Source organism: Alligator sinensis, unplaced genomic scaffold, assembly GCF_000455745.1.
Source record: "Alligator sinensis unplaced genomic scaffold, ASM45574v1 scaffold637_1, whole genome shotgun sequence".
NCBI classification, from domain to species: Eukaryota; Metazoa; Chordata; order Crocodylia; family Alligatoridae; genus Alligator; species Alligator sinensis.
The window spans coordinates 1,214,486-1,228,155 of record NW_005842368.1 but is presented as its reverse complement, the minus strand read 5'-3'; the positions used below and the strand labels follow the sequence as shown (position 1 = coordinate 1,228,155).

The following is a 13,670-nucleotide window of genomic DNA, read 5'->3' as shown; positions in this document are numbered from 1 at the left end:
CCAGAACCACCTGCTCCTCCTCCGATCGGTCGAAATCCAGTTCCAGACCCTAGAAATTTAGCTTCTGAAGGTAAAACGGGGTCAAAGGGCGTGTAGGGGAAGAGGTGGAAAGGTCCTGGAGCTGAATTCCAATTCCTGTAGACATCCAGTGCCGTGAGGGTAAAATTGCGAAGGTATTTGGGAGACGCATAGGGTGGTTCGGTTTCCACAGGCCCCAGGTCCAAGTCTCCGTTGTCTGCCATGTTGGGGTCCGTACCAGCAGCTTTGCCAGATCGGTGTGGGATTTCCACTGCAGTTTCTTCTCGAATAGGAGCTGCTGGGATTTGGATTCGAGTCCTTATGATGGCCAAGACTGTGCTGAACACGTTATCAGAGGTGGAGAAGTAGGTCTCCCACAAGAAACGGCCCTGCCTCCTCATGGCAAGGAGATCATTATCAGAAATGCTTCTCAGAAGAAAGTGCACTTCTGTGATACGTGGCTTTGGTATGATTAAGGCTGCCTCGTTCCACCGGATCACATCGTTATAGGGCAGCTGAACTTGCTCTCCAAGAATCACTGGGATGGCTCCGACTTCCAGAGCCTCAAAGAGTCTCATGGCACACCCAGCAGAGATCACCAGATGAGTGTCCCCCGGGGTGATTATCAGTGCAAAAGTAGATAGCTTCAGTAGCTCTAGCCTGTCATCCCTTTCTCCACAAAGAGCCCACTCAGTGGGCAGACTTGCCTTAGGCTGGTTCTTACAGGTGAATTCCACCAAGACAAAGTCCAATTTGCTGTCCTGGACAGCCTTCAAGGTGGTAATGATCCGATCGTCATAGTCAGCTGGGGCATTGCCTTCGATTTCCTCCTCAAACGAGCGAACCTCTTGCAAGCTGGATCTGAGAGATTCTATTTTCTCTCCTTGGAAACTGAACAGGTACTTGCGCTTGACTGGCACCTGGGGTGGGATCTCTAAGAAGTTGGGTTCAGACATCGCGTGGACCAAAGGCGATACCACAATATCAAACCCGGGCCGATACTGTCCGTCGTAGAAGGTGGACTGGGCAATCATGGCACGCCCTGTGCTAATGTTATAGATAAAGTTCTGCGTTTCCGACTTTCTCGATAAATTAATGATCAGATGGTTGTGTCCATCAGTCCTCCAATATGGCAAAGAGTGCAACTGTTGCTCTAGTTCAGTAGGTTTTGGCATTATGGGCTCCTGTAGCTCCCCCACTAAAACTATATACACACAAGCAATGTTTGCATTTTCAGTCACATAAACATTAGTTCTGACGGTCGCCTCAAAGGCCTGCTTAATTAAAGGGTCTAAGGAGTTTCCGAAAGGGTAATGGTCACTGTTGTAGACGTACACGGGGAAGCCAGATGTCAGCGGGCAGCGTGAATAGTCAAAGCAGTTGTGCAGCCTACAGTTCCTGTTGGATTTTGGCAAAGGGAAGTTAGCGTCATCTTTGTCTGGCAGTAGCCGGATTGGCAAGGAGAGCTTTGGCTGGTTTTGAGCCATCAGTTCTTTGTAGGAATGCTCCGTCTGGCTGATGACATTCTTCAGCTGCAGGAGATCCTGCTTGGCGTTTTCAATGCTCTTCTTGCAGGCTTCGATCTTCAGGTTCAACTTGGCGATCTCACTGTTGAGTTCCTGCCGCTTGGCTTCCAGCTGGAGCAGCTCCTCGCTGACCGACTCGCGGATGCGGCACAGGTCCTGGACATGCTTCACCTCGCACAGCTCGTTGCCCGTGCGGGGGCCAAAGATGCGCTTGCCGGCATCATCTGCGTCGTCAATGGTGGTTAGGTAGTAGTGGGCGATAAGGGGGAAGAAGACGAGGATGATGAACAGGGTGAAGCTAAGCCAGGTGAGCCGGATCCGACTGGACCATCGTAACATCCAGGGTTGGCCTCCGTTCCCCACTCCCCCATTTCGCAACATCGTATATCCAGTCATGAGTCCGAGAGTCGGTGGACGCCCAATCACGTTGGATCAGTAGCCATAACCAAAGCAGTTTTTATTAGCAAGTCTTTAGAAGGAAATGTTATTGTGCCTTCTTGATAAAGGGCCAATAGAATGGAAATTTCATCTTCTCGCTGTGGAGATGGCTGCTCAGGGCCCTTTTGTTGCAAATGCAACTTTGGATCCTATTAGGAACAGTCATTGAACTTCCCTCTTGATCTGAGCTAGCTGGCTGTTCCTAGTGGTGTCGCTGTGTTGTCATGGCAATATGAAGTCCCAAGCAGAACAAAACATGCACAATGGCATCGAGGCAACCTGTACCGTTGCTCTTGACATGCTGCATCACCATCCAACGAGTATTCAGAAGTGACAGCCGTTGTTGACAACGAGCTGGAAGATACTTGAATAAATGTCAGTCTCTCTCATCACGGCTGGGCTGTTCCTCCTCCGCCGGTCCTACAAAAGAACAATCATATATTCAGACAATGTAAAAATGACGCTTCTTTAAACTACAAAGGAGACATTTATTAAAAGCATCTACAGAATTAAAGAACAGCATCACTGTTTTGATTCCCTATCACTTGCCTGACGCCTACTGAGTAAATAACTTGTAAACTTGAGGAACTGCCAGGGTTCATGAGACGTCGACACAGCTTTCTTAGTGGCAGCTCGATCTAAACACCTCTTTTTTAAAGAGCATTATGTGGTCCCATGATGAGAAAAGAGCAGCCATTTGTTTTTGCTATTCCTCTCCCTGCCACCAACTCACTGCAATGCTCTGGACGAGCCACCTAACATCTGCGTGTCCCGGCTTCCTCCTCTGAAGGACAGGGTCTTAGGGCATGTTGCCATTCTCAAGCAAATGGCCTTACAGAGCAGCAACGTGCTACGACTGCGACACAGGAGTGGAGATACTTGCTGTTCCAGTCCGGGACCTTCGCAGAACATCCTTTGTAGTCAGGGCAAACTGCACTTACCTGGTAACGTTAACGTTATTCAGGACCAAAGCCGGCCAGGAATCTTTAGAAGCTATTTCCAGTTGGAAGAATAAGGATTCATCCAAACAAATATTTCTTGGGATGAAAGGGTTGTGGACATTAGTACCAGGAAAGATTTCTCTCGTGGTGGGGGAGAAAGAGGGAACACTAAGTTCAATAGTCAAGGAACTCACTTGGCATATCGGAAACCCGGGTTCAAATCCCTCCTCATTCAGACCAGGGACTTGAACCTAGGGTCTTCCATACCCCAAACCAGTACCCCAATCACCACTTGGTTTCTTTTTGAGGTTCATTTGAAGCAGGTCCTGTCAGACCAACCTGGTGGCCTTCTATGACCAGGTCACAACATCCTTAGACGCAGGGGTAGCAGTGGACGTAGTCTTTCTGGACTTTAGGAAGGCCTTCGACACTCTCTCTCACCCCATTCTCGTTAAAAAACTAGGAGTCTGTAGTGCTGATGCCTACACAGTCAGATGGGTCACTAACTGGCTGGACAGCTGCACCCAGAGAGTGGTGGTGGACGGGTCTTATTCGACCTGGAGGGATGTGGGCAGTGGGGTCCCCCAGGGCTCAGTTCTCAGACCCGCACTGTTCAACAGCTTCATCAGCAACTTGGACGAGGGGGTAAAAAGCACCTTGTTCAAATTTGCTGACGACACTAAGATGTGGGGGGATGTGGGCATGCTAGAAGGGAGGAATAGGCTGCAATCAGACCTGGACAGGTTCCAGGGGTGGGCGGAAGAGAACAGGATGGGTTTCAACACTGACAAGTGCAAGGTGCTGCACCTGGGGAGGAAGAACCAGCAGCACACCTACAGGCTGGGGAACTCCCTTCTCACCAGCCTGTAGGTGTGAAAAGGATTTTGGAGTCATTATTGACTCCAAGATGAACATGGGCCAACAGTGTGGGGATGCAGTCAGAAAGGCCAACCCCACCTTGTCGTGCATCCACAGATGCATCTCGAGCAGGTCCAAGGAGGTGATCCTTCCCCTCTACACGACACTGGTCAGGCCACAGTTGTAGTACTGCATCCAGTTCTGGGCACCGCACTTCAGGAGGGATGTGGACAGCATGGAGAGGGTCCAGAGGAGGCCACCCGCATGGTCAGAGGGCAGCAGGGCAGGCCCTACGAGGAGAGGCTACGGGACCTGAACCTGTTCAGCCTCCACAAGAGAAGGCTGAGGGGGATCTAGAGGCCTGTTACAAACTAGTCAGAGGGGACCAGCAGGCACTGGGGGAGTCCCTGTTCCCCCGAGCACTACCAGGAGTGACTAGAAATAACAGGCACAAGCTGGCAGAGGGTAGTTTAAGACTAGACATCAGGAGGCGCAACTTCACAGTCAGGGCGGCTAGGATCTGGAACCGACTTCCAAGAGAAGTGGTGCTGGCTCCTACCCTGGGGGTCTTTAAGGGGAGGCTGGATGGACACCTTGCTGGGGTCGTTTGACCCCAGTGCTCTTTCCTGCCATGGCAGGGGGTTGGACTTGATGATCTACTCAGGTCCCTTCCGACCCGACCAACTATGAAACTATGAGGTGGAGTAGGAAATCTTCTAAGAAACATTGGGATATTTTGCTGGAAGGAAGACCGCGCCTACTGGCAGCCATCTCCAAGTACGGATACCCATTTCCAACTTCCTTCATCATCCTGCTTTCTTATTACCACCTTCTGAATTAAATTTAGGTGGCCTTAAACCAGACTCGCCGAGGAAAAAAAGAGAATCAATTATAGCAACACTTTCTCTATGCACTAAGGAAGCTCCTGGCTATTTTATAACAAATGATGGTATTTATACAGGGCCTTAAATAGCAAAGAGCAAGAAGAATGATGGCAGTGACAGCTGTGTTGCACAAACCTTCAGCCTAAAGGGTCTTACAGTTGCTCACACCAGCTTATGTTAATCACAAAGGACTAAATTCATCCACTGATTTCCACCAATGATTAATCTGGCCTGCTATACGCACACATTTCTTTCATGCCAAGGCTTTGGTAAGCACCCTGTAACACTAACGTGAACAGCTAATCCAACTTGCCAGGTTAATAACTAGTTCAAATCAGGCAGCAGTGAAAACAAATACATCTTAAATGGTTATTTAATCAAGGCAATGGTTTTTGATACTCCATGTGCAGTTCCCATCACAAGCCACCCTGTTTTGGTAGCAAAGACGGTAACAATATCCCATGAGTTTGTGCCGTATATCTACAGCACGCGTGTGGCCCACCAAGCAGGTTCTTGCGAAGGGCTTTATCATAGACAGCTTAAAGCTGTTATGAAGCAACCTAGATGTTTCAGCCTAGATTAGGGAGTCACAAAATCAAATTCATGGCACCAGCTGGAGTTTGCATCATTCTTAGGTACCGATTAGAGCGGCTGGGCTGGCAGCAACCACATTCATCGCGTCAAAGGCCAGACGGGACCACCAGATCATCCAGTGTGAACTCCTGTATTCACTGGCCATTACACTTCACTTCACCCGGTTCCCTGTGCGCTGAATGCAATAACTTGTGTGCATGGCTGAAGCTGAATTTCAAGAAAGGCCTTGATGTGAAGACCATCAAGAACTGGATTAACCACTGCTTACCCCGCTCGTTTGTTCTAAAGACTAATTGCCCTAATTTAAGACTGTCCCCAGTTTCTCATTTAAATTTGCCTGACTTCAGCTTCCAGGGATTGGCTCTCCTTATCTTTCTCATACTAAAGAGCTCTTTAGTACGCAGTTGTTCTCCGCACAAAGGTGCTTATGCTGTAATCAAGTCATTTCTCATTCTTCTTTTTGACAAGCTACAACTGAGCTCTTAATTTACTCACTGAAAGGCATTTTCTCCAGTCCCCAAATCACTTGTGTGGCTCTTTTCTACTCCCCAGTTTTATACCATCCTTTTTAACATGATGGCACCAACACTGGACTCAATACTCCACATCAGTCTCAGCCCTGTCCTCTCAGTCAATACCGCCCTCTTTATCCAACACAGGACCACATTAGCCCTTAGAGCCACAGCATTTCACTGGGCTAATGTGACCCCAAAATTATTTCCCGAGTCCCAGCTTTCCAGGGTACAGCCTCCCCATTTTGTAAGCATGGCATGTTCCCAGATGGCTATTAAAATGCCCATTTTACCAAATAATCACACCGTGGATATTCTCTCTCTATCATCACTAACAATTCTGCCCAGCTCTCATCTGCAAATGTATGAAGCCCTTGACGTCGTATCAAATCGATGGCACTCTTTTCACAACAGACTGAGCCAGCTAGGGTCCGAGGAAGGCCAGTGCTAGGACCCGCTGCCACCACCCAGCCATGGTGCAGGTGAAGTCCCTGTGGCCCGGACCCAGTGGCTCTGTGGGCTGTCGGTTGTCAACCCCTAAGCTAATGAATAGGCTCCTTCTCCCACCACTCAACTGCTTAAATGTTATCAGCCGTTTCTCCAGGGAGCTAAAACTGTTCCTCTTATGCACCCAACAAAGGGCAGACATCCGTGATGCGTCAGCAGATGGCGAGATAATTACACACCCTTGCTCCCTTGCAATCCTAACCCATCGAGATGCACGCTGCCCCGCCAAGAGTGGTGACTTGACCTGGGCAACGTACTGGCACCAGTTACTTTTGGGGCTGCGTTTTTTCTTAGGGCATGCTTAAGGTGCTAGTGAGCGCTCCCTGAATGTGGGGCTGCAGTCCCTTCTGGTGATCATGTTTGTTGAAGTCTGCCCACTTTGCTGTACGCTGGGTGGCTGGAGTGAATTGGATGCCGGGGATATTTTGACAAGAACCCGGCTGGCGTGCATCGTAACTGTGAACGGACTGCAAGGCGGTGACCTCCTCGTATGGCGACTGATGAGCACGCGCAAGGAGAAGCTCCAGATGGTTGAAGTCAGCAGGGATTTTATATCTGCTCTCACATCACTGATAACAGTGAACGGCATCGGATCTAAGACCCAATCCTCGCAGAACCCACTAGAAACGTCCCCTGGAGGACAGCTCCCCGTCGACACCTGCTTTTCAAGACTCTTCCGCTGGGCTGCCAATAACCAATCTTTCACTGGCTCCGTTCGAAAGCCCAGCACATTTGTGGATAGTTAATGGAGAAGAGAAACACAACAAAGGGGTGCTATCCACAACACACAAAAAATTGGCATGGGGGGAAAGATTTGCTTTCATGGAGGGGAAGGGAGAGGAGAGACGATGAAAGAAAATCTAGCCCATCTGAGTACGTTAGCACGTACCAGAAAATAAACTGAGGATTTGATCTTAACCAGACAAACTGGGAGGGTGGGGAGGGTAGACGATTAATACTGCCACAATTCCCAGAGTCTTTTTCATTGCAAGGGCATCTGTGGTTGCTAACATAGCTCCCCGTGATTAAATAGGAAATCTCCCCAGCCGCCAGCTGCTGGGAGCTAAAGAGCAGCCAGGAGACTGAAAATTAAGGAACATCATATTTTCATAATTCTGCCAAGCAAAGGGCAGCAGCGTAAATCTCCAAAGGCTGGGAGGATAAAAGGGCTAAAAAGTCAGAACAGGCTAAGTCAGCTGTCTTGCTTCCTGGCGCGTGGCCGGGGCAGGCACACAGGGGAGAGGTCTGGGCTCACGCTGAATAGTATTCTCGGCACACCGGCTCCCATTTGCATGCGTGGAGGTGCAAGGCTGGCAGGGAATGCAAATCCCTCGTCCCTGCACGAGGCTGTCAGTCAAACAGAGGGAGCCTGGTAACGGCAGGACACTTTCCCTGTACCCCGGACAGAAAGGTTTTGTTAGGTGCGAGAGGATGAAACAACCCATTAAAAGCGCTTGCTATTTTTGCCGTTAGTTAAAGTTTATTTAAACTCATTAGTTCTTTAAAAGCTTCCATCTGCTGTCAGGGGGAAAAAACGGGTCTCACAGACAGAGACAGCATTAATCGCTTCATTGCTACAGCTCCTCTCAGCCGCACAGCTTTGAAGGAGCTCTGCAATCTCACCGACGCTGCTCTGCCCTTTGCTGAACCACAGCCGTCTCTGCGCCGAGACCAGCGGCCACAGGGAGCATCCATCGATGGAGTACCTGGGAGCGAGTGGGGGACTTACGGACGGCAGCAGCTCCTAAAAGCTGAGCACCATAGGTGAACCCCTGAAAAGCAGCGTTAATCATCAGCAATCCCAACTCCGCGTGCCCCCTAAAATGCATCTCGGGCACTGAGACGGGGCCAGCTCCAAGATGCAACGGGGGCAAATGCTTAGGTGCATCTAGCTACATGGTCACCCGCACCGTGCTTGCACAGCCTGGGTCCCCTCGGAGGTCTTGCTACCCTTCAACCCCAATGCTATTTGCCCTCTCCTCTTCCGTCCTCAGATTTCATTTGTGCCAAAAAGGACCCAGCCAGCATCCCGTTAGGACCTCTGGGGACCCCAATCGCTTCTGTCTTCTGGGGAATGGGCGCTCAGTTTCTATGGGCTCAGAGCAGCTGACGGTGCACACCCCAGGGATGCCTCAGGAAATAGGATTTTATTAACTTTCTTTTAACTTCCAGGAGCATGCAGGGCATGCCGCCCATAATCCCCGAATTCACTTCAAGCAGCCAGGGGGAAACGTATGAAGCTCTACTAAAAGGCTTCATGAATGTCACAGTCCCGACACGGACGTCCCTGGAGGTTTTTGGGCGAATCATTCAACCCTCCCTGGGCCTCCGCTTCACCTCCTGCTCTGCAGAAAGCAGAGAAAAGCATTTTCTTGCTTCTCAGAGGCCCTGTCAGGATGGCAATACTGAAGATGAAGAAGTGCTCAGATCTAAGTGTAGTCGGGGCCATTAAAATGCCAACACTGCCAAAAAACCTGAGATGAGGTTGGCACATGGTACTCTCCGCCCGGCCAGAGGAAAGCTGGACGCGACCGGCTCTGGAGCCACCCCCTGAGGCTTTCTCCCTGATTTATGTCGGACCGATCGTGGTTACGCTGTAAACGCACAAAGCACATAAAGGGCCCGATTCTCGGGCAGGGCGGTGGGAACGGGTCAAGGAAAGCTGATGTCTTGGCCTACGAAACTCGCCAACGGTCCTACTCCGCCTGTCCTGTAACAAAGCCCACACTCCCAACCCCTAAAAGACGAATCACAAGTAAATCCGTGCTGTTAGACACCTGAAATTTCCTGCAGGACATTTGTAGCTCCTGCTAAACTCAGCAGACACGGGGAGAGGCCGGGGAGGTACTTGAAATGCAACACACGTGGCCTGGGATCAGTTAAAACTATCGACTGTCAGTATGAAATATGCACTAGCGATAAGGAAAGCACTTCAGACACTTTCAGGCTGCTCTTCATTACCGGAGATTTTACTCCCCATCACCTAGATGCAGCCTGAGGTTTTAATGCATTTTGTTATTTGGATAAAAGGAGGAAAAAAGCAGAGACAGACACCAGTGTGACAGTCACCAAGGCAGTGCTGTTTCACTAGCAAGCGCAGGTAAGTGACTGCTGCTTTCCCGTTGGAAAGAGCATCCGAAAATAGGATGAGAGTAGTAGATAGAGGCCTTCACACTTCGGCTAACACGCTAACCTGGTCCCAAAGCCTGGCTCAGGTCTTTCAATCAGTACAGGCTCATGCTGAGAAAAGCCTTGCGGATGTTTTAGGTGAATGCTGAGCGCCTGATGCACCGAACGACACGAAAAGGGCAGGTCGCTCTCGGGAGACAATCAGCAGCTCGATAATTACAGCCACCCCCAGCTAACGGCTCATCTAACCGGCTTCCCATTCCTCAGGTGGGAAACTCCCGTCTCAGGATGACCTACCTTCTCCCATTTCTAATACCAGGGGCAGTTCTGCTTTGAAAGGCCCTTGCTCAGTTCCCCAAAATGCTTGGTCCCCCAAAACCTGGGTGTATGATTCAACTGGTCTTGCACCCTCCTTAAACCAGATCCACAGATGCTTCCTTTTCCCAGCTTTCTTCCTTCTCTCAGGGCGAGCACAATGACCTTTCCTCCGCAGGGCAGGGAGGTCATTTGGCTACAGGGAGTTTTCAGGCCTTCTGCATTTTTGTTGAATAAGCCGGGTCAGTTTTATGCTCAAGGACTGCTGGAAAGTTATCGTCCTCCAAAGCTGCGTTCAAAAGTTGCCCCGGTCCACCTGTAACCACCGGCCCCTGGAGCACCTAGTTTTCTAAATGCGGGTCTTTTACCTCTACTCCACGCCCCGCTGCCCTGATACCCCTTCTCTTTGCAACTCAGCCCTGCAGAGCAAGCAGAGCATGGGCTGGTGGGAGACACCAATTCACCCAACAGATCGAGTGCCCGCTGCCAAGGGAGTGCAACAAATACAGGGGAAAACCAACATTATCTCCTCCTCTTCTGCAGCCGAGCGGCTGATGCCCAAACCATCTTTTCTGCAGCAAACACATCCCTGCCCTCTCCACCTCTCTCCTATTTCCTTTCATCTTCTCCTAACTAACCAATCCACCATGGGCTCTGACAATCTGCAAATTTAATTATCGCTTTGAAAAGAGGGAGGGTTGGGGTGGGGGAAGATGAGGCCGAGGTACATATTTAATTGCACTCCAGGTATAAAGCAAATTGCAGTTCCTGATCCTTACAAAGGCCTGCCTTGCTTTCAGTCTCTGCGGAGAGATCACGTCATGGGTGAGCTGCGAAAAACGAACGAACTCACCTCTCATTCACAGAGGCAGCCTCTCTGGGTCAATATTGAAGTGCGTTAGCTTGCCACCCTGGGGAACCTTGCATTAGGGAGGCTGCTGCTTTGTTCGTCCCAGTAGACAACTCGTATCTCCAAAGCTGGCAGGCTGGCACCTTTCCCCAGCATTAAAAGCACTTTGTTTTTTGTTTAAAGGAAGCACAGAGGGGAGGGAGGGAACCCTCTACTACGCTTTTCTCTTTCCTTTACAGAAATGCAACCTGGCCCCTGTTCTGGGAGGGGGAAGACTGACTGTCTAACAGTGGGGATGAAGCATCCTGCGTGTCTAGGAGTCTGGAAAACATTCATTGGGATCTTCAATGACAGCTTACATCCACCCAGCTATGAACAGCACTGCCATGTGTGCAGCCAGGGACAAGGAGCAGCCATACTCCTTATAGCAGGGGTATCAATCACGTGGCCCGTGGGCCGAATCCAGCCGGTGGCAGGTTTAAGGCACCACAACTTGGTCCTCATCCAAGGCAGGCCAGCTGTGCCCAAGACCCACAAAAGCATCTCCTGCTGGTCTGGGATCCAGACCATGCACATAGGGATCCAGATCATGGTGTGAGACGTGCACATAGGCAGCCCCATGTTAGGTGGGGCCAGGAGATGCAGTCTCTCTTCACTGCAGGTAATCCAGCCCAAGGAGCAGCACGTCTAGCAGGAGTCCCAGTCTAAAAGACAGACACCTGCTTTGACGCGGCTCTGATTAGGCCAGGATAAGACTCACACCCAAGCAGAGGCAGAACAGCCAGTTACACACTAGGCTGAAATGGCAATTACATCGAATTACTGTTCTGAGTTCAAATAATTCACAGGTACCTAATGAGGGACCACAGGCTGGGTCATCAGTAAGGTCTGGGGTTTGTTGTGAGACAAGATGCTCAAATGCCCCCACTACACGAGGGGAGTAGTAGATATCCCAGAGGGTACAGCTAGGATAAAGAGAGACCTAGGACCGATTGGAGGATTGGACCAAAAGAAATCAGGATGAGTGCAAGGTTCAATAAGGACAATGCAAAGTCCTGCATTTAGGCTGGAGCAATCCCATGCACCAGTACAGGATGGGGACCAACTGCATGGGCAGCAGCTCTGCAGAAGAGGACCTGGGGGTGAGAGTGGGAAATAAGCTGAATATGAGCCAGCAGTGTGCCCTTGTGAAGAAGGCTAATGGCATTGCTCTCAATGGTGGCAGAGGACAGAACAAGGAGCAATGGGCTCAAGTGAAGTTGAGGCTGGATATTAGGAAAAACTCTCTCACCAGGAGGGTAGTAAAGCCCTGGAACAGGTTCCCCAGAGAGGTGGGGGAGTCTCCATCCTTGGAGATTTTTAAGACCAGAGCAGACAAAGCCTTGGCTGGGATGAAGTAGTTGGGGCTGGTCCTGCTTTGAGCAGGGGGTTGGACCTCCTGAGGTCTCTTCAACCCTCATTTTTCTATGAAATGCAAACCAAGCCAATAGTCTGTTTTTAGCCCCAGGCACTGTGGCTCCAATGGAGGCATGTTGCAAGGAGATCAGAGGGAAGATGGCCATCGCTTCTGCATGCGAGTGGATTGTGGGGAGAGCCCTGCAGGCTCATTCATCTGGGGAAGGTGTTAGGGGGCAAGAGCCACAAGCAAGAAACTTTGAAGAGCATTGCCAAGCTGCTGCCCCCTTTCACTCACCCTCCTACATGCTGTCAACTGAGGGAGTGGGAGATCAGAGCTGGCATGGGATGGTACCTTGGGCTGGCAGTAGTGGATGTCACTCGAGAAACCCACCCCAGCCCAAGCCCTCAGGGGCAAAGTGTGCTCAAAGCCTCACTGCCCACGGCCACAACACGCCAGGCACAAGTGTCTGACACTCCCAGCTGCTGCTGTGAATGCTCCCCCTTGGCACTGCACCCCGACCAAGTGCCAGCATTTGCAGACTCCTGGACCTAGCAGGAAGATCAATCTACATTTCTGAAAGGATCCTTCTCACCAGTTTTGGCTGGCAATTGGAAACCATTGCTAGTCAAGACTGCGTCAGGTCAAAGGAAGGGCCAGCTTGCCAGCATCTTGCAACAGGGCTCTAGCTTCTTCTAAAACCCAGGTGCATCAAAACGCAGCAGGTCATCAGCATGGATTTGGCAGTGGGGAGTTGTACCCAGAGCATAGATATGTCTGTATGTCTGGAGATACGTTTGAGTCGATGGATGAATGGTGAGGAGGTTACATTGACAAGAACGGGAGCCAGGACTGCGGGGTAGTCCCATCTCTGGCACTGACTTGCTCCATTACCATGGATAAAACATTTAGCATCTGTGCCTCAGTTTCCCCACCTGTAAAGAGGAGTTGAGGATAACCCCAAGTCAGGGCAGCGCTGCAAAACAGGCAAAGATTTGGCTTGTGCCTTTGTAGCACTTTTCATCCCAAAGCCCTCCAGTGTGATTACATCTGGAGAGGAAGGGTGGTCCGGTGGTTAGGGCACTACGTGAAGTCTTGGGAGCCCAGGGTTGAAGTTCCCATCTGCGAGAGCCCTTCTAGATGACCCGGCATACATCAGTCAGTCGGTTCACCTGTGCCTTGCTTACCCTGTTTGTCAAAGAGCAGTTCCCAGGGATGCTGCAAGGATAAATACACCCAAGACAGCAAAGTGTTCAGATAACTACGGTACGAGGAACCGGGGGCGGGACCTGGGATAGATGGATCATGCCAGCTAAACCCTTCCCTGCTATCAAGGGCTAATCATCTCACGAACATCGATCTGTCTTATGTCTTTCAGAGCTACAAATATCAGCCCCATTTTTCAGAGGCGAGGGGGAACTAAAACAGAGATGAAGTCTAGGGCACAGCTTGCAATTCATTCCCTCGAGAACACCCCCTTTCCAAGCTGCATTTTCTCACGGCTTGATCCTGTTTCAGTTCCTTTTCTGCTCAAGCTTTTTTCCATATGCTCCCCGATACACTACTCCTCCTTTTGGAGAGGGGAAGGGAGAGGTATTTAAACAATCTCCTAGTTTCATTCCTGTTTTCCACTCACCTACAGATCCTGGGACAGTTGTGAGCACAAGAAATAACCAGCGCACGAGAGAATCCTTTTGTGCTC

The 13,670-nt window shown here is 50.4% G+C and overlaps 1 protein-coding gene across 1 annotated transcript in view; it reads right to left on the bottom strand.

Annotated features, from left to right (window-relative positions):
* EXTL3 (exostosin like glycosyltransferase 3) overlaps positions 1-13,670 on the bottom strand; it is a 169,991-nt gene that overhangs the window by 47,054 nt on the left and 109,267 nt on the right. The window contains 1 exon segment of the mRNA XM_014522552.2: positions 1-2,402. This exon segment is cut by the window's left edge and continues 1 nt beyond it. Coding sequence (XP_014378038.1) covers positions 1-1,940 — 1,940 coding nt within the window. The 5' untranslated portion in view covers positions 1,941-2,402.